The 25703-nt window shown below is 45.8% G+C and overlaps 1 protein-coding gene across 2 annotated transcripts in view; it reads left to right on the forward strand.

Annotated features, from left to right (window-relative positions):
* HDAC6 (histone deacetylase 6) overlaps positions 1-24581 on the forward strand; it is a 40165-nt gene extending 15584 nt beyond the window's left edge. For both annotated transcript variants that reach the window (XM_039324440.1, XM_039324441.1), the window contains exons 10-29: positions 561-629; positions 828-954; positions 1899-1964; positions 3514-3573; positions 5986-6075; positions 6163-6269; positions 6409-6476; positions 6633-6810; positions 8192-8320; positions 8630-8798; positions 9029-9162; positions 9363-9431; positions 11304-11496; positions 12212-12361; positions 13866-14040; positions 15856-16208; positions 18239-18349; positions 18953-19099; positions 19925-20053; positions 23007-24581. In XM_039324440.1, the coding sequence (XP_039180374.1) occupies positions 561-629; positions 828-954; positions 1899-1964; positions 3514-3573; positions 5986-6075; positions 6163-6269; positions 6409-6476; positions 6633-6810; positions 8192-8320; positions 8630-8798; positions 9029-9162; positions 9363-9431; positions 11304-11496; positions 12212-12361; positions 13866-14040; positions 15856-16208; positions 18239-18349; positions 18953-19099; positions 19925-20053; positions 23007-23075 (2593 nt within the window). In that variant the 3' untranslated portion in view covers positions 23076-24581. The remainder of the gene's footprint in view (positions 1-560; positions 630-827; positions 955-1898; positions 1965-3513; positions 3574-5985; positions 6076-6162; positions 6270-6408; positions 6477-6632; positions 6811-8191; positions 8321-8629; positions 8799-9028; positions 9163-9362; positions 9432-11303; positions 11497-12211; positions 12362-13865; positions 14041-15855; positions 16209-18238; positions 18350-18952; positions 19100-19924; positions 20054-23006) is intronic.
* The last annotated feature ends 1122 nt before the right edge of the window (positions 24582-25703 follow it).

Genomic DNA, 25703 nt, shown 5'->3' on the forward strand with positions numbered 1-25703 from the left:
TGAGTAGCTACCAAGAGGCAAGGTAACAGTTAAGGCTGTTTGTTGGACAGTTTGCCACAAGCATGAGCCAATGTTCTTTGAGCTTCAGTTCCTCTGCATTATGTGGATTGGCTGATTGATTGATTGATTGATTGATTTAGGATTAGCCAAGGTGTTGAATAAACACAAAGTGTTAGATATTTGAGCAACTGGTGCTAGTCATTCCACACACTTCAGTTTTTTGAGGATGTATCCAATTACAGTGTCCAGTTACAATCTGTTTCAATCTTTTATTGAACATTTACTGAACAATCATTTCTGTTCTATAACTGCCCCTAGAACTACGAGTAGTGAAATCCATATTTGCGTCAGTGATTGATGCCATCGCTTTTATAAGGAATATTGGGAATAGTAGTTTAGTGAGGAAGCTGAGATGTCTCCCAGCCCACCGTAGGACTACAGTTCCCATGACTCCTTGAAGAGATGCTCTTAGCAGGATTGATGCCAGCTTACTTTTTCAGACGCTGCCTTTTATGTGCTTCCTTTTTCGTTCATTACGTTTGCATTTTTTTCTCTTCTAGGGTGCTTATTGTTGACTGGGATGTGCACCATGGGCAAGGCCTTCAGTACCTCTTTGAGGAGAATCCCAGGTGCCTAATCAAAGGATGAGTTTTGTTTAGCCGGAGATCTTGGGACATTCTATAATGGATGAGGAGAGTTGGCGAAAGCAAAGCAAATCAGTTTGGGGTTGAATTCAGGCTGCACCCAGATTGGGTTCAGAGGGCTGGGGCTTGGCTAGTGGCTTTGTTTCTCTTCACTGCTGAATCTGCCGTGACTGCTTTTCCTAGCGTCCTTTATTTCTCCATCCATCGCTACGAAGGAGGGAATTTCTGGCCCCACCTTCCAGAATCTGACAGTCACGCAGTGGGCAGAGGTCGGGGAGAGGGCTACAACATCAACGTGCCCTGGAACCAGGTAGGGAAGAGTAGGGACTCTTCCCAGGCGGTAGGGACACGGTAGGCTGAGATTGCTGGGAGTGATCGTTTGGCAATTCTCCACTCTGGCTGAAGTTGCTTGAGAGCAGTTGCAAATGGAGCCATTTGGCTAGCTACCTAATATGGTTTCAGTATCCCAAATGAGTCTCCCGACTGCTGGAGGGAAAAGTGGGGGGAGCTGAACACCTTTTACAAATAGGCAAATCCCTTACTTTGCTAGTAGGAATGCATAAGAGCCTAAATACAAGAGGAAACCAAAGTTGTATGTGGATCCAAGTTCAGATTCTGATATAGCTTTTTTAGGGAGTGAAGTAGGTTTCAGATGAGAAAGGTCTCTCCACTCTCTGTAGTTGCTTGGAAATGGCTTTTTTCCCTTTGCAGTAGCCACTGGTAACCAGGACCGGTTAGTATAGGCTCCAGCGCTACTGTGCTTCTCACAGCTAATAAACGAAGTTCACCCATCACTCCAAACCTTGATCTTGAAGTTATTGAATAAGATAGCTGAGTTTACACTGAATGGTAAACCATCAGGTTTTCATTCACAAATACAGTGTGCTTTTTCATTGTGGTAAATCAACCTCAAAATGGTTACATTGTGGTTTAGCATTGCGTTTTAGAATCTAGAAATGAGCCCAGATTCAGAAGCCAGTTACAAACCATGACTACAGATATAGCTTGGTTTCTTTCTTACGATGGATTCACACATCACACTAAGTCAAAAACAAACAAGCAGAGGTTTTGGATCTGATTTCTTTTAGCGTACGTAATATCAGATCCATCAAAGTTTATGACCTGCCTTACTGTTCCTATGTTACATCAGCAATAGCTGCTCTCTTAGATAGAATGCCCATGTATGTGTGCATATAAAGATAATCCTTGGGGATTTGCTTTAAGCTCTTTTGATGTGTGTTTCTATCCCTTTAGACAGGAATGAGGGATGCTGACTACCTCTCTGCCTTTTTACATGTCCTACTACCAGTGGCCTTAGAGGTAAGCAATGAGGCATATAGCGTTTTGAAAATTTGGATGGTCCAATCTATTTCTTGATTTATTTTTTATTTGTATATTTATAAATGTCCAAAAGAGTAGCCCAGTATCATAAACAGCTTGTTGTAATCCAGGATCGTATAATAGGAAATGCTGAGGGGAGCATTTCTTAATCTTGTTGGATGACATGCTATTTAACAGTGTTAGTATACTATTCAACAACTGGTCTTGACCCTCGTGTCTTCTTCTTTCTCTTACTATATAGAAGCATAATATCTAAAACAGTAGGTTGTGTTCAAGCCAATGTTGTTAAACCACCCAGACTCACACAAGTGAGATTGTGCAGAATTGGGAATTGTTTGTGTGGAATTTGTAGAATCATAGGGTTGGAATATACCTAGAGGTCATCTAGTCCAGCTTTCTCCTTGGTGTAGGATCCATTAGAGCAGTGGTCCCCAACCTTTGTAGCTAGGCGGTCCGGTTAGGGGAGAGAGGGGAACCGGGCTGCTTGAGCAGTAGGCCCATGCGCAGCTCAACTCACGCGAGCAGAGGGCCAGTGCACACGCAGCTCGACTAGTTGAGCTGCGCATGCACCAGCCCACCACTCATGCAGCCCGGTTCTTTCTTCCCCCAGCTGTGCGAGCTCTGAGGGCACACGTGTGTACCGGCCCACCACTCGCGCAAATCGAGCTGTGCGTGTACATGCGTGCCACTCCACCAATGGAAATAGGCCAGTGGTGGCGAACCTATGGCACGGATACCAGAGGTGGCACTCAGAGCCCTCTCTGTGGGCACGCGTGCCATCGCCCCAGTCCTAGGCATTCAGCTGGGTTTTATAAAACCTTTTTGCTTTAGGCCTCCACCGCCATATACAAAAAAAAAGTTCAATCAATCAGTCAATTTCAACTTCTCGGAAAAAAAAGATCTTGCAAAGTTGGAATTGATTGATTGAACTTTTTAGTCCCATCCAGTCTGCTATTACCATCGCAGACACGCCCACCCAATGGGCCACACCCACCCGCACCCGACGATGCATAAGTGGGTTTTGGGTTGCAGTTTGGCCACTCGGTCTCTAAAAGATTCGTCATCACTGAAATAGGCCATGGCCCAGTAGTGGGCCACAGCTAAGGGGTTGGGGACCCCTGCATTAGATGCTTAAAACCTCTTTTTTGTGCCATTCTATTTTTCTGGCTGAAAGCTCTTTTTACAGCCTATATAAATTTGGGAATATCATTGTCATCTATTTGAGTTGCATGATCTGCCCAAATTCTTTGCAAAATTTACTTCTTGCTTCATGGAGCAGAAATTCAATGAAGTCAGCATTCTCCTCTCCTGCTCTATCCACTGTGGTCCTCTAAGGCGGCTTCATTCTCTGTTGTTTCATAATACAAAAATGAAGTAGCACTCCAGGGGGCATTGTTCTATATAAAATTATTGTATAACAAACAGCATAGAGCTAGTGTTGTTTTGAATTATGGGAATTCCCTGTTATTTGTTCCGTTGGCTTCCCAATTGGATATTTTACTCTTGCTCTACTGTACTCTGTTTGCAGTTCCAACCCCAGATGGTCCTGGTTGCTGCGGGTTTTGATGCCGTAATTGGTGACCCTAAGGTAAGATGACTTCTTTGTTCCCTGCAGAGTGCTTCTCAGCAATTTTTAGATGTTACAATCTATTTTTTTGCTCTCTTCCTGGCATCCAGATTAAAGTCACAATTACGTTCTGGAGCAGGGATCGGCAACCTTTATAGAATCAGATACCATGGAGATCTAGGGCAGGGGTGTCAAACTCAATTTCATTGAGGGCCGCAGCAGCATTGTGGTTGTCCTGGGGGGGGGGACGGGTAGGTATAGCCAGGGTGTGCGGCCTACTGGGTGGGTGTGGCTGGAGTGAGTGTGGCTTACTGGGTGGGCATGGCCAGCTCTACATCATTCGATTCAAGGGTGCCTGTGGGGGCCTGGGCAGGAGTGGGACAGATCTGAGGGTCTCTGGCAGAAGAGGGTGGGACCAGGGCAAGTGCCAAGACATGGTCCACTGGAAGAGCCTATCGAAACCCCTCCCCCGGAGCCCATCAAGCCGGATAGGTGAAGTAGGCGAGGGTCATTTGCTGACCACTTCCAGGCAATATGGCATTTCTTCATTCCTCAAAAAGGGTGACACCTCCCCAGCATGCACCCAGGGGACGGGGACGATGCGGCAGGGGCCAGTCCCTCGCTGTTTCCAGATGGCCTTGTGGAGCTAAGACTGAATGTGTTTCAGCATAGATGGCCATCACAAAATTGTACATTGGCTCCCGGCTGGCCTGGGCAAAAATGAGCCAACGCTAATGTTAATTGGAATTCAATAAAAAATTAATTCAGTCATTAATTTGATTATTCTTGGTGCTTTTAATAAATTCCTCTTTGTCACATTAAAACTGTAATTCAGTGGCAACTCACACGCGTGCGACAACTTAGGTATTTACAACAGCTTCCAGCAGCTCATTTAGTGACTGTTCACAGTTACAACAGCACTGAAAAAAGTGACATGACTGCTTTTCACACTTCCGACCGTTGCAGCATCTCCATGGTCACATGATCAAAATTGAAGCTTCTCAACTGACTCACATTATGACAGTTGCAGTGTCCCAGGGTCACGTGATCCCCTTTTGGGACCGTCTGACAAGCAAAGTCAATGGGAAGCCAGGTTCACTGAACAACCTTGTTACTAATTTAACAACTGCAGTGATTCACTCAACACACGGGTGTCAAACTCGATTGCGTATCGTGATCTATCGCGATGTTTTTTTCGCCTTTGTGGAGCCGGGGTGGGCATGGCCTGCAAGCGACACACCCGGCCCACACTCCTGACTTAGCAACTCTGGCAAGAAAAGACATAATAGGAGAAAACTCACTTAACTATCTTCTTGATAAATACGCTTGATCAATTTTGCAAGAAAAATAAAGAATGATTAATAGCTAATCTTTTTGGAAGGGTTTTTTTTTTTTGACAATTTTTAACCCCCTGTCCTGCTTGTAAGACCTCCAGGTTATTGTAAGAGGAATAAAACGAGGTTGTACGTCTAATCATGCCTTTATGGATGGTATGGTAACTGATGGCAGCTTTGATGAATAATTTGATGAAGTAGACTGGCTGCCCACCTAAGACCGTCCCTGAAGCCGCAGGTGGTTTACTGAGAATGAGGGCTGGATCCACCTGACTTAGAAAGAGGGCTTTGAAGTGTGGAACTGCCCTAGAGCAGACATGTCAAACACAAGGCCCGGGGGCTAGATGCAGCCCGCGAAGTGGTTTCATGCAGCCCGCAAAGCCATGCTGGAAACAGTGAGGGAACGGCCCCTGCTGCCTTGGCCCTGGCCCAGGCCGGCCGGGAGCCAATGTACAATTTTGTGGTGGCCATCTATGCTGAAACGCATTCAGTCTTAGCTCCACAAGGCCGTCTGGAAACAGCGAGGAACCAGCCCCTGCTCTGTCGGCCCCGCCCCCTGGGTGCATGCTGGGGAGGTGTCACCCTTTGTGAGGAATGAAGAAATGGACCGTGCTTTGGCGTTTGCCCCGGTCCCACCCCCTTCTGCCAGAGACCCTCAGATCTGTCCCACTCCTGCCCAGGCCCCCATAGGCACCCTTGACACGAACGATGTAGAGCTGGCCATGCCCACCCAGTAGGCCACACCCACTCCATCCACACCCACCCTGGCCACATCTACCTGGCCCCAGAAGGGCAACCGCAATGCTGATGCAGCCCTCAATGAAATTGAGTTGGACACCCCTGCCGTAGAGCTTTGATTAGGCAGTGCAGAAACAGCTCCACCAACCTTGAGGACCGAGGTCTTTTTCGTTCCCATTTCTCTTGTCACAGCCTTAGAGATGCTTCCAGGAGTCTGCTACAGTAGAAGTAATATGTCTGACGTCTTGCTTTTTTTTCCCTTTTCATTTAACGTATCCCCCCTCCCTGATTCATGCCTGGCTCCCTTTTCCAAAAGTAAGTCAGGAGAGTGAAATTGATTAACCTTTGCCCCCCACCCCAGGGGGAGATGGCTGCCACCCCAGCATGCTTTGCTCAGCTGACACACCTGTTAAAGTCACTGGCTGAAGGCAAGCTGATCTTATCTCTGGAGGTGAGTGACTTTCTGCTTTTGGGCTGGGGCTGGGGGTGGACCGTCTCTTAAGGAAGCCACCTAGCTCCTCTCCTTTCACCTGCACAGGGTGGGTATAATCTCCAGTCTTTGGCAGAGGGAACCTGCACAGTCCTTAAGACTCTTCTAGGAGATCCCTGCCCGCTGATGGAATCACCTTTCCTCCCATGTAGCAGGTAAGAATGACATTGGCTCCTGAGCATTGAACCGGAGCTCTCCGCTGCCTGGTGCTTTTAGAATCAACGCATTGGGCCAAATCCAACCTTCCCCTCTGAGCAGAAGTCTAACTAAAGCAACTTCTTTTCCTCCTGTCAGTGCTCTCAGCTCAGTGTCTCAGACCATTGCAGTTCATAGCAAGTATTGGAAGAACCTGCGGAGGATCAGTGAGTGAACGTAGCTCTCTTTTTCCCATTCCTCAAAAGCAAGTAGTTGGGGGCACCTTTCCTCTCAATTCCTTTCTACTCTGATTGGCTGTCAGACAGTCGGGACTGCTTAGGACACTCGGTGAATCTTTTCTCTGCCTCTTCCACGCAATTCAGGTGCCGATGTGCCTCAGGAGGATGGCAAGCTCAGCGTAGCTTGGCCGTCAGCCAACCCTGTCTCTGTAGCTGATACCCTCTCCAGGTCAGCAGCTGAACTGATACAGCCTCAGCCCCCTTCTTGCACAGGGCTAGTCTATGATGAGAAAATGATGGAGCACTACAATATGTGGGACAGGTAAGAATTTCAGATACAGGCTAGGTTTGTTGAAAGGAAGGTTTCCATCTTCTCTCTATCTATAATGTATACATGTGGTTTTGCATCAGCTGGTATAATAGAATAAAATGCAAACCATGAACCAGCTGGTAAAGAAAATGTTTTTGAACAGACATAGAGCGCTAGTTCCCCACTAAGTCACCACTGTTGATAATTGCGCTTCTGATTGGGTTTCTTTCAAGGGAACATCTAATTACGAGGGCAATTCGGAAATAAACTTCCATTTGGTTACCCAGGACAGACACCCGCAGATACAGAACTTTTATTATACGCATTAGAAAACTACAACATTACATTACTTTTTGACATGATCACCATTCAAATTGAAGCACTTCTCATAACATCTTACAAGGTTTGAAATTCCTTAATCATAGTCACTTGGCACCAAATCTGGACTAGGGGGAAGGGTGATCAAAAGCATCCTAACGGAACTGTTTCAAAAGTTCTTGGGTGCGTCTAGCGGTGTGCGGGCGAGCATTATCATGCACCAACACCACACCGGAAGTGGTGCCATAGAAAATCCCGCCAACTGTGAAGACACCAAAGGAGTACTGCTAGTGAAGTTCCTGGAGCATGGTTCAACCATCAGTTCAGACATCTACTGTGAAATGTTACGAAAACTCAGACGAGCCATCCATAACAAGCGTTGGAGCATGCTGACTTCTGGCGTGGTGTTGGTTCACGATAATGCTCGCCCGCATAGCATACCGCTAGACCAGGGGTAGGCAACCTTGGCTCTTTTATGACTCGTGGACTTCAACTCCCAGAATTCCTGAGCCAGCCAGGCTGAGGGGAAAGGGAGAGATTTGCAAGCTGAGCCATGCTGGCTCAGGAATTCTGGGAGTTGAAGTCCACGAGTCATAAAAGAGCCAAGGTTGCCTACCCCTGCGCTAGACGCACCCAAGACCTTTTGAAGCTGTTCCGTTGGGATGTTTTTGATCAGCCCCCCCCCCCCCAGCTCAGATTTGGTGCCGAGCAAAGACGTTATGACAAGTGCCTCACTTTGAATGGCGATTATGTCGAAAAGTAATGTAATGTTGTAGTTTTCCAACGTGTATAATAAAAGTTCTGTATCTGCGAGTGTCTGTCATTGATAACCAAACGGAGGTTTATTTCCGAATTACCCTCATATTTTTGGAAACACAGACTTTAAGGGCTATGCTTTTCTAAGATATTATGATATTATCATAATCATATTATCAAATGATTCCGCCACATGGCCTCCAAGCAGATTTGAGTTCTAGGTGTGACTCTGTTCTTAAGGTTGTTGGAAAGGCAGAGGATTTACCCATATAAATGTTCCTTAAGAATCGTTTCTTAGTTTCTTACTGTTTTTTTGTAGCCATCATCCAGAGCTGCCTCAGAGAGTATCCAGGATCTTCCAGCGCCACAGGGAGCTGCATCTGACAGAAAGGTGCTGCCGGCTCCCAGCCCGTCTTGCCTCTGAAGAAGAACTACAAATGTGCCACAGGTTCTGACGAGTTTAATTCCAACAGCCTTTTCAACAATTGGGAGAAGGCGGGAGGTCTCGCAAAATAGAGTTGGGAGGGATACCATCGGTGAGGCCCGAAGCTTCACATTCTTCTTCTTCTCTCTCTCTTTTTTTAATATAAAGAGGAAGCGGGGTCCATATTACAGTGTTCTCCAACCAGATGCCCTCTAGAGGCATTGGGCTTTTTAGACCTGCTGACAGAATTGTAGGGGTTGTGAAGGCCAACCTGTTTAGCAGGCATCCAGACGAGAAAGGCTGCTTCATTGCCTCTACTCCTCCTCTCCGCAGCCTGGCTTATGTGGAGACATTGAAGTCCACAGCCACCATGAAGTCCCGTGAGCTGCATCGCCAGGGAGACCAGTACAATTCTGTCTACATCTGTGCCAGCTCCTATGAGTGTGCCCGGTTGGCAGCTGGATCCGCCTTCAGTGCAGTAGAGGCTGTGCTCTCTGGGAAGGTAAATGCCAGGGCAGAGAAAGAGCAGCAGTTAATTCAGCCGTTCTGCTACACATGATCTCCTTTTATCCAGTTGCTTTCCTAGGGCCTTTGGGACAGGCCTGCCTCTAGCAAATACCATGTTCTGCAGATCCCTTTTGGCTTGGTAGAAATTGTCTGCCCAGGTTCCATTGCTGTCCTGAATTTCAATCCTGCACTGATCTCCCAGTGTTTCTTTTTCTGGGGCCTTAGACTCAAAATGCTGTGGCCATTGTCCGCCCGCCAGGACACCATGCTGAATCAGATACTGCCTGTGGCTTCTGCTTCTTCAATTCGGTGGCTTTGGCAGCACGCCATGCCCAGCGCCTGGCCCAGAGGCCGTTGAGGTGAATATGCTCTGTAAGAACATGACGTTTTGTTTGACTAATTAAAGCAGATTTAGTTCTTTAATTTTGTTCCCCAAGAGGTCTCCCGGGAGTGGGGGGGGGGTTGTAATTCTGGAAGCTCCCTAATAATCAACGTATATTTTAATTGAACTGAATCAGGGAGTTTAATTTACTGATCTAATTTTGGTTTTATTTCTCAGGGTTATGATACTAGACTGGGATGTTCACCATGGCAATGGAACACAGCACATATTTGAAAAGGATCCCAGGTGCTATATATCATTTTTTCCCCATTTGAAGAAATATATCCTATAGAATAGGGAATCAGGGTTCTTTTCCCCCTGACCAGCTAAAGGTCACTGCTATGGACCAGTTTTTACCAAGGGACATTTTAAAATATTCTACTGTAACACTCTTCCCCATTCACCTCCTTTTCATAATCAAAATAGTTTTTTGAGACATGAAATAACACAAGTATATTAAAACAGGGAAGGGAAATTGGACCCTGGAACCAATTTTCCCCCATGCTTGAACTAAAGCAAAGGACAAAATTAAACATGCTTGTGGTGCTTGCGTTAATTTTGATGCATGCTCAGACTGAAAAGAGACTGCTCATCATTTTTTAATTTTAAATACATGTAGAATTGTTTGACTGAAAAAGCCTCCATCCTTCCTTATAAAATTCCAGAAATATAGCCATACCATGATGCATTTCTCTAAACAGGAATAGAGGGTTAAATTGCAAAAAATTGACAAGGGTTTCTAGCTTCCAATTGTTGGATAAAATGGATCTTCTGCTCTTCTGGCTTTTAACTTTGGCAGTTGAAATAAAGATAACTTTGGGGGGGAAACTAGTAATAGATTTCTATATGGAAAGGCTATGTGTTCAGTTCTCCTGTTAACACAAAAATCTGGCTGTGGTTGTGTTCATAAGACATAGCTAGCAAGAAAAGTAGTGTATCATCTGAAGATCAGTCAGTGCTGTGTTAGAAGGATTTAGTTTAATTCCCAAACTGTCCCATATTGTTTCTCCATGCCAAATGTACAATCCAAAATAGTTAAACCTCTTTTTTCATTGCTAGCAGAGAGTAGCTGGGTCCTTCTAGGTCAGTGATGGCGAACATTTTCGAGACCGAGTGCCCAAACTGCAATCCAAAACCCACTTATGCATCGTCGGGTGCCGGGTGGGTGTGGCCATTGGCTGGGTGTCAGTCAATCAGTCAGTCAATCAGTCAATTCCAACTTTGCAAGATCTTTTTTTTTCCCGCAAGAAATTGAAATTGACTGATTGATTGAACCTTCTTTTTTTTTTTTTTGCATACAGTGGCAGAGGTCTAAAGTGAAAAGGTTTTATAAAACCCAGCTGAAGGCCTAGAACTGGGGCGACAGCGCGCGTGCCCACAGAGAGGGCTCTGAGTGCCGCCTCTGGCACCCGGGCCATAGGGTCACCACCACTATTCTAGGTTCTATCTTCCTCCCACCCTCCCTTCCTCCTCGTTGTCACTGCAGTATCTAGGAGGCCATCAAAAATGGTAGCTCTCTGGCTCAGGATCTGGAATAACTGGCTGCTGGAACAAAAAGATTAGTGTTACTTAAAATAACATCAGACTCATCAGCTTTGTTGTGACTACAGGTGGCAAATACTCAAGAGATGTTCTGCTGCTTAATTTAGATAGATAGGTTAGGTAAGCAGGCAGGCAGGCAGCGTGCAGGGAGGGAGGGAGGGAGACTGACTGACAGATAATGGATGATAGATAGATAGATAGATAGATAGATAGATAGATAGATAGATAGATAGACAGACAGACAGACAGATAGACAGACAGACAGACAGACATAGAGATACAGAGATATAGAGATAATAGATGGATGATAGACAGACAGACAGATATGAAAGGATAGGAAAGGAAAGGATAAGATAAAATAAGATAAGATAAGGCAGGCAGACATTGTCCTTCAACTTCTTGAAGCCATTGTCCGATGAAGAGCTCAGAGTTTTAATGGAGGGAGAAAAGGAAAGAAGGAAGAATAGAGTCTTAATATGTACTTGTGATCTGTAGTTCCTAGGCATCTCGATTCGGAGCTGGCAAGGCGTTTACCCCTGCGCCTTCTTTTCTGATCACCTTTCCCTTCCCTTCTAGTGTTTTGTACATCTCCCTCCATCGGTACGACAATGGCACTTTCTTCCCCACTTCTGAGGATGCAGATTATGACCGAGTGGGTGTGGGGCCTGGTGAAGGCTTCACCCTTAACGTGCCTTGGAACTGTTCCCGGATGGGAGACTCTGAGTATCTGGCGGCCTTCCACCAGATCGTCATGCCTGTTGGCTATGAGGTAGGCCGTGAATAGTCATGATGGGAAATTTAGGAGTGGCTCAAATGGTGCCATGACGGCAGTTGCTAGATGTGATAAAAGAGAAAGGAAAAACAACAGGGGCAGGGTGGTGGTGGCAGAGGTAGCTATTGAATGTTATTTATGTATTTAATCAAATTTATATGGCCATCTATCTCCTACAAGTGAATTTGGGTGGTGTACAACAAAAACAACAATGAAAACATTCTACAGAGATATCCAAGGCATTTAGAGGCCAGTCTTTTGCAGGGAAATGCAAAAATTAAGATTCCTTTTGCTGATCTAGAGATTGTAGGCATGTTCCATTTGGCTAGGGCAGGGGTAGGCAACCTTGGCTCTTTTATGACTCATGGACTTCAACTCCCAGAATTCCTGAGTCAGCATGGCTCAGCTTGCAAACCTCTCCCTTTCCCCTCAGCCTGGCTGGCTCAGGAATTCTGGGAGTTGAAGTCCATGAGTCATAAAAGAGCCGAGGTTGCCTACCCCTGGGCTAGGGTAACTGGGTGGCCACTAGGTAGGTTGGGTTACAGTTCTCAAGAATCCAACCCATCCTGGCTTATCTTTGGGGATTCTGGGACTTTCTAACTGAAGTATCTGAAGAGAACCAAGCTCCCAAGTGGTACAAAGGGCTGGCTGGGCAAGAGGGTGAGCTAACAGGAAAAGCGGAGGGTTCAATCACAACGTGTGCTTTTTCTAGTTTAACCCAGAGCTGGTCCTGGTGTCGGCTGGTTTTGATGCTGCTCGAGGAGACCCACTGGGGGGGTGTCTCGTGACCCCGGAATGCTACGCCCACATGACCCACCTCCTCCTGGGTTTGGCAGGAGGGAAAGTAGCCGTTGTCCTAGAGGTAGGTCAGACGTCTGCCTTTATTATCTGGCAGAGCTGTGCTTGTGAGCCAGGGAGCTACTTTTGAGCATGAGTGGATAACACAGAGTGAGAAATCGCGAGGAAGTTGGACCTGGAATCCAGTGGGGTGAAAATGACTTGAGGAGGGAGTTTCAAGAGGAAAAAAAACCTGAGTATTCTTCTCCACTCCTTTTTGTTGGTGTTGTTGTTCTCCATTTTAAAGCAAGAAAAGGGCTACTGTAGCTGCCATACAGTTGCACGGGGACAGACATTCCCGTTCCTATGAGGAATAGTTCATTTGAATACAATTTTGAATAGCATTTGAAAACGATTTTGTTGCGAGGAAGGGGAAGGAAGGCCTCCAGCCCGAATGCTGCCGCCCAGCCCTGACATGAACGTTTTCATTCACTGTCACTTTAAATGAAGCAGAAGCCAGCAAGCCATAAAGCACCAGGTTCTTATGTCAGCACAGTTTACAAGAATGCCTTTGGGCTCCATGTGGGCTCCAGGAGGTTTCTGATCAAGGAAAAAGCACAGTGGCTGTCACTCTGTGCTTCATTTGGAAGGAGGGGGACCTGCTGAGAGAGCAAAGATTAAAGTGGGACAGACTACCCTGGAAAAGCTTCAGAAGCTACCAGGAAGCAGCATCCCCTCAAGCTTGTCATCTGTTCAATTGGAGCGTAAGAGTCTGGCCGTAATGGCCAGCACAGTTGCCATTGTGAAACTCTTTTATGAGAAGGCCCTCAACATATTCTCAAGAGTTGCCAATCTGTCTACAGAGGTCATCCACCTCGCAGTAATAAGTATAGTAACAGTAATTGGGACAAGGAACCTCCATTGCTAAGTGATGTAGGCAGAAGGCATGACATCACGTGACTGCACCAGCTTATGATGGTAGTTCTGGCAGTCCCAGTTGCCCTCGTTAGGCAAATCTCATGCAGTTGCAGCATCCTGCTGTTACATGATCGCCATTTGCAACCTTCTGCTGGATTCCCCCAGTCAGAAGCTGGCAGGGAAGGTTACAAATGACAGTCCTATGACTGGGGCACATTGCGATATCTACAGTGATGAGGATATGTTGTACGTTCCCTTCACTCAGTGCTCTTGTAACTTTGAACAATTGCTGAAGAAGTAGATTGCCTGTATGTGAATTGTGAGTGCTCAAGCGCTATGTTAATTGCCATTCTTATTCCCTTTCCTCGTTCCCTCTCTTTCTTGTGCACACACAGCAACCATAATCTTCCATCCTTCACCAATAGGCAATACTTGGTGTTAAGTTGAAGCCCCCAAGTGTGATCGGTAGCTTATGTTCCCTGGAGAGGCTGAGTTGCCTTTGCTGTCTGGAAGCACAGACTTGAGGACTAGAAACCTGCTGTTTCTATTTTAGATTACAATGGAGATTTTTTTACAGTAGTAGCTCTGTTCTTGCATGCCAATCTGCACATAGGCTGGTACCAATTACTTTAATGTCAGAGTAATGGTGTTGTTGTTTTTTTCTCCTTCAGGGTGGCTACAACCTAGAATCTATCTCAGAGTCCATGACTATGTGCACGCGCAGCCTTTTGGGGGATCCTCCACCCCCACTCGGACGTCTAAAGCCCCCCCATCTGAGTGCCCTGCAGTCATTGGCCCGTGTCGCTGCTGTGCACCGTAAATATTGGGCAAGCCTCCGACTGGAAGGTGAATACTTCCGTTCTATCTAAAGTATCTCTGTTCTGTCTGGGCTGACGCTCTTCATAACAACTGCTGCAACCTGGTGGCTGTGGACCAAAAGAAAATCTGCCATTCACCTCTTACTATGAAGCTGTAGTATCAGTATTTCTCATAGTTTGCCCTCGCTTCTGTTTCATAAGGGGCTAATACTATTGAATCATGCATTTGGGGCGCTTATAAAATGGGAATGTGCCACAGTCTTGTGCAGAATGAACCACAGGCAGCCAGAATAAGGCAACAAGAGCATGGGGGTTTTGCGAGGGAGCCTGTGAATTATAGAGCAGGCCGATTGTGTGGGGTTTGTGTAGTTTTCTGGCTGAGAGGTTGTGTGCTTCCTTGTTTTCCACACACAAAGTCTAAATAGAGGTATGGAAGCTTACAGCAATAGCAGACTTCCTGATCAAATGACCAGCTAGAGCAGACATGTCAAACTCATGACATTGCGCGACGTATCAGAGCTTTTTCCTCTTTGCTGGCAATGGGGTGGGCGCGGTTTCTTCATGACCCATCTGGCCTGCGGGCCAGCAGTTTGATACCCCTGAGCTAGAGGGTGGAGTAATTTCTTAGCTAGGAGCTTGTTCTCAAAGGGTGTTTTTTAGACAGGGGGCAGAGCAAAGCAGAAGAAGGCAGTTTTGGAGGCAATTTAGCAGGGGAAAGAACAAACTCAGATTCTGCCAAAAGGAAGGTGCAGTTGTGTGACTTGCAAGGCATGTGTCTTCTTACTAGAAGAGCTTGTTGTTGTTGTTTTTACACCTCCGGGCTTGTCTCTTTGCTGGAGAGGAAGGTAAAAGGATTGGAGGCCAGCCTTTCTCCTTTTAAGGCTCACCAAGGTGAAGATCGCATAAATAGTGTTCAGAGAGAAGACAAAAAGAATGAATTTCTGAGGACAAGAGGCCACGGCAGTTAATTTTCATAGGGAGGCTGGATGGTCAGGTGTTCGCTATAGCGAATAGAGAGTTGGACTACGTTATTTATATTCTAGTTGCTTTCAGCTCAGTCCAGTGGGGTTACTAACCCAAGGCCACATCTGACCTTGGAGAAGCATGCAAGGAGCCTAAACTCCAAGAAGGGGCAAAAGGGAGGGATCCATTAAAACAGCAGTCCCCAACCTTTTTTTGGCACCTGGGATCTGTTTCGTGGAAGAAAATTTTTCCACAGACCGGGGGGGGGGGAGGAGCGCACAACCTAGATCCCTCACATGCGCAATTTACAGTAAGGTTCATGCTTTTATGAGAAGTAATGCCTGATGATCTGAGATGTAGCTGGGGTGGTGATGCTAGCACCGAGGAGTGGCTGGAGATACCGATGAAGTTTGCTTGCTCGCCCATCTGCCTGCCGCTCACCTCCAATATGTGGTTCCTAACAGGCCACAGACCAGTACTGCAGCCTGTAGCATCAAGGCCTTTCAATTTGATGTTTGTGGGTGCCTAGCAACTATACAGTGTAGGACAAGAATGATAGAGATTGGTTGAATTCCTGCTGATGTCGCAAAACACTCTTCCCTACATAATACTGTCACGGGGATGAGCTGGAGCAGAACAGGGCCAAGAATGCTGGGGAGGGAATGGAAGAGACCTGATGTAAGCATTCAGACAAGAGGAATAAAATGAAGTCAGGGAAGAAGCAGGGGAATAAGTGCACAAATAACAGCCCCTAAAGGGAGGTTGGCGTTGGCATGGAGTGCCTGTCTGTTTAGTAACTCTGTGGATTCACCTTCCCAGCGTTTTCATTCCCATCATTTTAACTAAGCATCTGAAAGGTGACTTTTATTTTCCTCCCCAGTGCCTGCTACCCTGTGGGAGAAGCCCAGGACTCGGGCTGGGAAGGAAACTCCCGTTCCACATGAAATTCCTGATCAAGCTCCTCAGGAGTTGCTCCAAAGCCCTGTAGCTCAGTCTGTGGAAGCTATAGGTGATGCCGTGGCCGGCCTGGGCTCCCTCCAGCTAGAAGACAATCTCATGGAAGAGGGCGAGACGGCTTCGAGTTCTCTCTCTCCTGATTCTAGTCCGGTGGGTGAAGAAACTCAACCCAAAGTTGATGGATCCCCTAAGGAAGTGGAGCCAGTGGAGGATGCACCAAGGGAAGGCGTATTGGCAGAGGGCTTCCCTGCTGAAGTAATGGCTCCTGACAAAGGAGTGAGTACCATCGCTTTTTTCTTTATAGATCAGTGGTTCTCAACCTTTTTAATGCCGCGACCCCCAACCGGTCATAAGTCGAGGACTACTCAACCGGTCGTAAGTCGAGGACTACTCAACTGGTACAGCACTGTTTGCAGAATGGGACTTTTGGCGGGCTCAGCAGGGCAGAGACAGCCTGGACAATTCCTATCCTTTTGAAAGCCAATAGAATTAAACTCTATTCAAGAGAGTCTATTCTATTGGCTTTCAAAAGCCAATAGAATAAAAGGGAGTAGCGCAGCTAAGGAAAAGGGGGAAAAAATGGCGGACTGCCTTGTTTGGCGACCCCCGTGAAATGGTCATTCGACCCCAAATGGGGTCCCGACCCACAGGTTGAGAACCACTCTTATAGATCATGGGTTTTCCAGTCTGCTTTTCTCTTTTAGGGAATATTTTTCACATCAGCTTGTATCTTCGCGAAGCTACGGCTGTTGCAAAGCAATTGAGGGCTTGTGTGAAAGATTGTGCATTCAGTCCATGTGTGTTCCAGCTCAGACTTCCTGGCCTCTCCACGGATTGTGCTGAGGATTGATTTAGGAATGTTAATGTTGCTTCATATTAAAGAGAAAGATAGTTAGCATTGGGAATGCTTACCCTCATTGTCTGAAGAGCTCACAATTAACCTAATGGATGGAGAAGAATAAACCAAACTACTCTGCATCTGTGATTTCTTCCTGTCCCACCCCCCCCCCCCACACTCCCTGCATAGGAAACTCTTGTTTTCATTTTTTTCCTTGTTGTCTAACTTGGTTCCATGTCAGTGATTCTCTTAATTTAAAACAAAGTAACATCTTATTTTAAGTAGAGTTCACTTGAGAATCTCTGCCTGTTAGCAACCTCTTTGCATATATTAGACCAAGATCCCTGACCCCTGGTCTGCAAACAGTGGGCGAGCATGCGAAGCTTCGTTTGCACATGCGCAGGAGCTAGGTTGTACACGCAAAACCATCCCCTGCCCTCCTCACTGCCACCGCTGCTGCCGATCCGTGGAGCTAGAAAGGTTGGGGAATGGCTGTGTTAGATTACAATTCCCATTACACCTATGGTAACAGCCAACATTTTTTGGTGATGCTGTATGGCAGCAGTCCCCAACCCCCGGTCTGTGGACCGGTACCGGGCTATGGTATGCCAGCAACGGGTCCACACAAACAAGCAAAGCCCCATCCACGGGATGCAGGCAGCACACAAAACCCCGCCCCCTCCGGTCTGCAGAAAAACCTCTCTCCGCGTAACCAGTCCCTGGTGTCCAAAAGGTTGGGGACCTCTGCTGTATGGGACAATGGAAGTCATAGTTCACATTTAAGGGAGCTAAAGCTGATTTAGATGATAGTCTTTAACCCAGTGGTTCTCAACCTGTGTGTCGGGACCCCATTTGGGATCGAACGACCATTTCACGGGGGTCGCCAAACAATGCAGTCCGCCATTTTTTCCCCCTTTTCCTTAGCTGTGCTACTCCCTTTTATTCTATTGGCTTTTGAAAGCCAATAGAATAGACTCTCTTGAATAGAGTCTAATTCTATTGGCTTTCAAAAGCCATAGGAATTGTCCAGGCTGTCTCTGCCCTGCTGAGCCTGCCAAAAGTCCCATTCTGCAAACGGTGCTGCACCAGTTGAGTAGTCCTCGACTTACGACCGGTTGATTAGTCCTCGACTTACGACCGGTTGGGGGTCGCGGCATTAAAAAGTTTGAGAACCACTGCTTTAACCAAAGGCAGCTCATTTCAGAATTCAGATGGTTAAAAACTGCTCAACCCAACTGAAATATTTAAACTATCAAGGTTGGCATGAGATCACAGAGGAGATAGTTAAGTCTCTTTTCCCTGACTCCTGTTGCCCTTTTGCCTTCAGCAAGACAAGCCCTGTTCATGAGAACAGTAGATACAGAAGCTGCATCTCTGGTATAAAATAACTACATTTCTAGGACTTCTGAAAAATACCACCTCATATCATCTCACTCGCCCTCTCTTCTTTCCTCTTACCTTCATCCAGGCCAGCTTGCAGCATCACCGCCAAGTCAACATTGAGGTTGTCCTGTTGGATGAAGCAGCAGGAGGCTGTTCTTCCTCTGACAAACAGCTTGGGGAAGATGGGGCCGACAGTGTGAGTACTGGGAAGGGAGGAGATTGTTGGGAAGAGATCAGGACTAGATTTCTTGAGTCGGGAGAAAGTTGTGTTTGATAGAACCGCAACAGCATGTCAGTGGCCTAAGGAAGTGTGAACAGCATGTTTGGCTTGGAAAAGCCTTGAGTACTTACATGAGTCTTTCAGCTAGAGACGGAGGAGTCTGTATAGAGTGAAAGTGATTTTACATGGGTGGGATACAACTCCATATGTACATCAGCAAAGATTTCACGAATGTTCCTGTGACGTGCAAGGTGTTAGAGGACAGAGAATCTACGTTGCTAGTTCTAGAATTAAATCTAGTGAAAGCCTGACTTCAGAATTAACACCGAGGTAATAAAAGAAGGGGTCCTTCAATGGTACATGCAAGTCCTATCAAATCTAATCAGATTCTGAATTAAAAGCACCGAGACAAGGGAGGAGGGTGATAGAAGTGCCTGGGGATTATTTAACAACCCGGAGAGCTGAAGATGCACAAGGGGGAATTTCTGAGTTTAGCAAAAGTTTCAGAACGGGGAAGGGGGGGCGGGCCTAACTGAAGAGAAGTCAGGATAGAGGGATTCTTCTGCTATTTCTTTCCAGGGGCTCTTTTATGCCGTGACTCCCTTACCTTGGTGCCCCCACCTCAGCTCAGTGCTGCCTGTGCCTCCTGTGGGCTTGAATGTGTTGGAGCCATGTGCAGAATGTGGTAGTGAGATGGAGAACTGGGTTTGTCTGGTGTGCTATAAGGTAAGGATACCAGTCCTGGAGTTGCAGCTTTGGGGTTAGCGGCTAGAAGTGACTCTCCCTGTTCTTGAAGGAAGTGTACTTAATAGCTTAGGGTGGGTAAATTTTTGGGTGGACAGAGGCTATCCTCCACCAATTTGCAGTCTCTGCTGCACAGAGTATCACAGCTGATGGAGCAGTAATGCAACAATATCATCAAAGGGAGCTGCCTTTTCAGCTCATTCTCTATTTTGCTGGGAATGTTTAGTTTTCCATACATAGTGCTAAGTCTGATGGCATAGGATATCTCTCTTCTTTAGTTTCCCATCCAAATTGGCAGAAACTCATACCAACTTTGAGAGCTCTCTGGAGTAAAAAAAGAACTGACTGTGCACAAATTGCTCACGCTTTAAGGTGGCTCTTTTGTATTCCAGTAACATTTTCTTCTGGAGTTGCTAGTTTTTGAGTTCTTGCTCTGGGGACTCATTGTCTCTATGGCAGGCAAGAAAAAGTACTGCTACGTGCTCTTGGCCAGGAGCTGTTTTAGGGATTTCATTGACCTGCCTCTATCATCTTTCAGTTGACTGGCTTCAGTGAAATACTCAACAATACTGTGTTTGTTCTCCACCATTACTTTCTTTTCTGTAGTATTCTCCATTTGCTTTGTGGGGAGCATGTCTTCAAGTAAACTGAAGAGCTGAGATTATTTTATTATTTATTTCATTTTATTATTAAATTTACACGTGGCCCAGCTCCCCAATAAGGCATCTGTGGGTGGAGATCGTGACCTCCTAGATCTGTGCCTTTAATGTTTCACCCTGCCGTCCTGAAATACTCTATTTGTTTCAGGTCTATTGTGGACGCTACATTAATCAACATATGCTGGATCACAATAAGGACTCAGGGCATCCACTGGTACTTAGCTTTGCAGATCTGTCTGCTTGGTGCTATGACTGCGAAGCCTATATCCATCACCCGGTGAGTAGTAACTCCTCCTCCCCAAATTTAATATTGAACTGCCCATCTGAGGATCGTATGAGAGAAATGCAACGTTTTCTTCTTTTGTTGGCTATCAAGGCTGTTAGTTATACAGAGTTTATCGTATTTTATTCCATGTGGGAAGCATAGGAAGTAATTACGGAGCAAGATTTAGGGGAACCTTTTCAACTCTGGTGTGCTCCAGAAGAGTTTGGATTGCAATGCCAGGTCATTCAGCTAGTTGTTATCCAATAGATCTGGAGCATCATGTTGGGGGAGGAGGGAGGAATCCCTTTAGGAAAACCTTCTTAGCGTTTTGAGAGACAGAGTTTTAAGTCAGTGTATCTTGGATGTTTGGCAGGCATAGCCCAACCACATATAACATAGATCTTTCAGTTTTCTTCCAGTGTTGTGCTTTTGGGACATGTTGGACTATAAGTCCCATCATCACTGGCCAGCTCATCAGCAAAACGCTTGATTAGGGAAGCCTTTAGGTTGCTTTTTAGATTAATAATAATAGTAGTAGTAGTAGTAGTAGTAGTAGTAGTAGTAAAGTTGGAAGGGACCTTGGAGTCATCTAGTCCAACCCCCTGCTCAGGGAGGAAACCCTACACCATTTCGGACAAATGGCTGTCCAGTCTCTTCTTAAAAACTTCCAGTGTTGGAGCATTTACTGCTTCTGGAGGCAAGCTGTTCCACTGATTAATTGTTCTCACTGTCAGGAAGTTTCTCCTTAGTTCTAGGTTGCTTCTCTCCTTGATTAGTTTCCACCCGTTGCTTCTTGTCCTGCCTTCAGGTGCTTTGGAAAATAGCTTAATTCCCTCTTCTTTATGGCAGCCCCTGAGATATTGGAATACTGCTATCATGTCCCCCCCTTGTCCTTCTCTTCGTTAAACAATTTTAAAGACATTGAACTTAGACTACAAGTAGGGAAACTAGGTCACTTTCAGTCACAGAAGTTCAAGCGGGGACAGGGGAGTGCTTTAGGCTAGTCCAGTGGTGGCGAACCTATGGCACGGATGCTGGAGGTGGCACTCAGAGCCCTTTCTGTGGGCACACGTGCCATCGCCCCACTCCTAGGTCTTCAGCTGGGTTTTATAAAACCTTTTCGCTTTAGGCCTTCGCCGCCGTGTACAAAAAAAAAGGTTCAATTAATCAGTCAATTTCAACTTCTTGTGGGAAAAAAAAAAGATCTTGCAAAGATGGAATTGATTGAACTTTTTAGTCCCACCCAGTCTGCTGTTACCACCGCAGCCATGCCCACCCAATGGGCCACGCCCACCCGGCACCCAACGATGCATAAGTGGGTTTTAGGTTGCAGTTTGGGCACTCGGTCCCTAAAAGGTTCGCCATCACTGGGCTAGTGTCATGGTCATATAAGAGGAGGGAAATAATTATGTGTATTGCCTTAAATGAAAGGCTGGGTGTAAAGACAAATAAATATCCACTAATGTCTATAGGAGACCTTGCTCTTAGGAGAGAGGCATTGCCCTCCACCCCCTTTTATACAAATAGCAAAGCAGCTTATCTTCTTGTAAGAAAGAGCATTAAGCAAATGGCTAGTGTGGAATGGATTTCCTTTTACTGGTAATGGTGTCATTTGTTATTTGGGGTAAAATACAGACTAATGTTGATGGAAGAAGGGGGACAAACTGAACAGCTGAGTAAAACTTCATGCCAGCAAATTCAAAGTGCTACGGGCCACACAATATAGGACATACATAGGATTTTATTTATCACAGTGCAAGAGTCAGAATTTGAAAAAAAAATGGCTGCTGTGGAAGGAAAGAATACATTTCTCTGGGTACTGTAATTCAAGGGGAAAGTGCCTTCTATACATTGTGTTGGGGAGAAAGGAAAAAATGGAAAGCGATATTTCTGAATGGCTTGCAGTTGTTCCCTGAGTCAGGGGTCCCCAACCCCCAGTCCGTGGACCAGTACAGGGGCCACAGCATGCCAGCAACCAGGCTGCACAAACAAGCAAAGCCCCATCCATGAGATGTAGGCAGCACACAAACCACGCACCCTCCGGTCCACGGAACTTGTCTAAATTCAGAAATCTCATGAATACATAACTTTGTCTATCAGCTTTACCAACCATAAGGCTGTTACATTAGTCCAGTGCTTCTCAATTATTTTCTGTCATGCCCCCCTAGGAAGAAGAAAACATTTCGCCCCCCCCCCCGCGCGACTGTAAATAGTATCATTTGTCTATAAAATTGTTATAAATACACCTCTGCATAACACTGTATCCTTATTAACGTATATGAGAATAAAAAAAGAAAGAAATGTGGATCAATTTACAACAAAGAATAGCTTTATTAACTGTAGCAGAAAAGATTTAAAGGAGCACAATATTAAAAAAAAACTTTAACCTGCACAACAAAAATATATAAAATATATTTCCTATTTCCTCGTCTTAGCCTTCGGAAGACTTTCTTTTATCTCCTTCTCTCCTTCTCTCTCTGCCTGTCTTCTCATCCCTGTTAAAAAAATTTTTTCTGTACAGAGGACCGATTTCCGGGTCTAAAAGTCACACGGGCGGGTTTGGCCAATCAAGATAGAGCATCATGTCTATCCAATCGGGTCCTTTGCATGTGTCACGTGCGTTGGCGGTCATGTTGTCCTCCGCGTCAGGCTGCTACTGGGGCTGCGCTGGGACAATCTTCAGTGTTCGCGCCGCGCTGCTCCCTCTCTTCAGCTCTAGAGTTGCTAGGCAACCAATGCCGTGTGGGACGCCGCTTGCGAGTGAGTCGGATGATCCGATCTAGAAATCCAATATGACAGTATTTGCCGAGGTCAAACGAGCCCCCCTTTACGGAGCCTCACGCCCCCCCTGGGGGGCGCGCCCCACTATTTGAGAAGCACTGCATTAGTCTCACTAAAGAGAAAAACACAGGGTGGATTGCCAAGTCCAAGTACTGATGCTCAGTGTGAGTTTCTTTTTCTTCAGGTCCTTCTTGAAGCCAAGTGCCAGGCTCACAAGCTGAAGTTTGGAGTGGACATGCACCTACCTTCCTAAGGTGACTTTGTCCAGAGGGAAGTCCTAAGACTGAATGCTGCACAATCAACCATCATTTGACCTCACTGAAGTGAATCGGAGGCTTAAAGGGCTCTTTGTGCCAAAAATAGCCAGCAATCATCAATTGCAATACCACCAGCAGCCATAAATCAACCACCAGCACCCTTACTGCTTCCACTAAGACAAAGAATGTCCTCTTCTGGTCCAATCCACGAAGAGGAATAATCAAATGTTAGCACACTAAGGATATCTTTGCTTCCAGTCAGAAGTGCTTTGCTTTCTTCAATGCTGAAGAAATATCCTGCCAATTCTTTTTTTACTAAAGGGACAAGGGACTCACTTTTCCAGTGTCTGATTGTGCAAGACTGCATTTCCTCTCTACATTACTGTATATTCCTCTAAATCACCTCTCCTCCATGTTGCAGTGTTTTCTTGCTCTGTTGGGAAAAGCCTATGTTGATTTTAAAATAATCGGGAAGACATTGGAGTGAATGTGAGACAATTCCTTTTGAGGTTAGCGTGGGATGTGGTGAGTGACCAGCCCAGATGTTGGTTTCCCTTTGTTAAGGATATACGTTGCAATTTTAAGACAGTGTATACGTCTGAATGGGTAAAAAAGAGAAAGGGAAATCTCCATTTCCACACAAAGCAGGTTAACCTGAGCCACAACAGCCAAACCACTGGTTATGACTCATCATAAGAGTCATGACACTTCTAGAATGGTATTTGAACCACTATGGCAAGCCCTGCATTTATGTGCAGGTAAACAAGAGAATGGCCTGTTGCAAAGGAGAATGTGAGAATTGGGCTTTGATAGCTTTAGTGGAAATAACTTGGTGTAGTTGTCTTATTAAGCAAGGAGTTAGGGTGGCCTTCCTTAGGGATGAGCTCCTGTCCTTGGCAAATGACTGGGGAAAGATTGGAATAGATTTCCTGGCCACTTCCAAGGTGGTAGGGGTGGCTTAGGTGTACAAGAGGAAAGCCTTTGAGCTTCTCTTCTGTCAAGCTAAATAGTGATCAGGAGGGGGAAAAAAATATTCGGGAATTGGTAAACACACCTCGTCTTTAAATAAGAGCAGCCAGTGTGGTGCTGTTCAGGTTTTGTTTATAGCTTCCATTGTCCTTAATTGATTATGTTAGTTGGGTTGAATGCCATGTCCAAAGCCTCTAGAGAGGATCCGTTTGTTTCCTGCTCCGAAAGCTGATGGAGAAAAAGGGTACTTGTTGAAAAAAGTTAATGGGGGAGGGTGGCAAGAAGAAAGATGAGCGGGAAGGGGTCACTGTCTGTTTGAAAGAAGAGCATCCACTTCCACACGAGGGTGCATCATTTTCCAGGGCCGGCCCTGGTGGTTTGGGGGAGGGGTTATGGGTATTACAGGGTTGATATTTTGAAACTTGGAGAACGTTTAGTTGGATTGTAGCCTTCACTTAAAAAAAAACACGTTTGTATGCTTCTCTGCTTGATTCGTACCCTTTCTAATTCAAATAAAGTGCATCTTTGCCTGATATTGTATATGTGGGTGTATTTAGGGATGGATCTGTATTTAGCGGGGTCTTGGAGGAGAGAGAGGTGCAGTGTTAAGCTTTTCAGGGTGGGACTGATGTGTCCTCATTCCAGGATTCAGCTCAGCTTGTGGTTGCTGTGTTGAGTTTATCCTGTCCTCACTTTCTGCCAGTACCTACGTCCTCACAATTCCCTATAACAGGTATGCATTTCAAAAAGATACTGTGGGCCCAATAAGGAGAGTCTGGTGGTATATTGGTCACGGTATGAATTAAGAGTAGGAAATCCAGGTTCTTAGGCACAGAAACCACCTGGCTGATTTTGGGCCAGTCACCCGCTCAGCTCTGATCCATATCAGACTGCAGCAAGTTGGCTGATACACAAAACTCCTTTGTCACATCATGCACTGATAGCTTTGCTGTAAGAACTAGGCGAGCACAGTGCAAAAGCTGGGAGGCTTTGCAACTTTGTGGGACAAATGCTAAGGAAAACAACAGCAGCCACATGACGGATCCATCGAGCATTTGGGAAGCATTAGTCTCTTTCCCTCGTTCCCTTTCCTTGTGGCCTAAATTGCTAGATGATTCATTGGATCTGTTCAATCTATTTGTTTATGACACAGCCACAAAAAATTTACATTGATAATTATCTGTCCCCTATGATTTGTTTGGCAGCCTGCCCCAGCATTTTCTGATAGGCAAGAATGGATGAGCATTAGCCGTCATCTGTTTTCCTGCCGGCTGATGCAGTCTGCTGAGGATCTACCTTCTGCTAATGGCAGCAGACAACCAATAGATTGCAAGGATAGTTGGGGCGGGGACAGAGATAAAGATAACTGGCCAGTGGAAAAACTGGGTGGATTCCATGTAATTTAGGGGTGGCATTTTGTCTGAAGGCCACAGACTGCTCACTTTTATATACTGTGCAATCACGTCTCTGAACATTTTCTCTTCGTAGATAGCTTTTCTCTCTTGCTTGTTTTTAATTCCCTCATCCCACCACAATCTCTACACATTGTTTTCCCAATGTCTGCATACATTTTCATTCCTGAATCTCCCCTTTTGGTCTGACCCATCCAACTAATGTTAACAAAAACATTTACGGTACTTTTCTCTGATCCCAGT

This window comes from Crotalus tigris, unplaced genomic scaffold (genome assembly GCF_016545835.1).
Source record: "Crotalus tigris isolate CLP2741 ecotype Arizona unplaced genomic scaffold, ASM1654583v1 scf7180000024301.445443, whole genome shotgun sequence".
Taxonomy (NCBI): domain Eukaryota; kingdom Metazoa; phylum Chordata; class Lepidosauria; order Squamata; family Viperidae; genus Crotalus; species Crotalus tigris.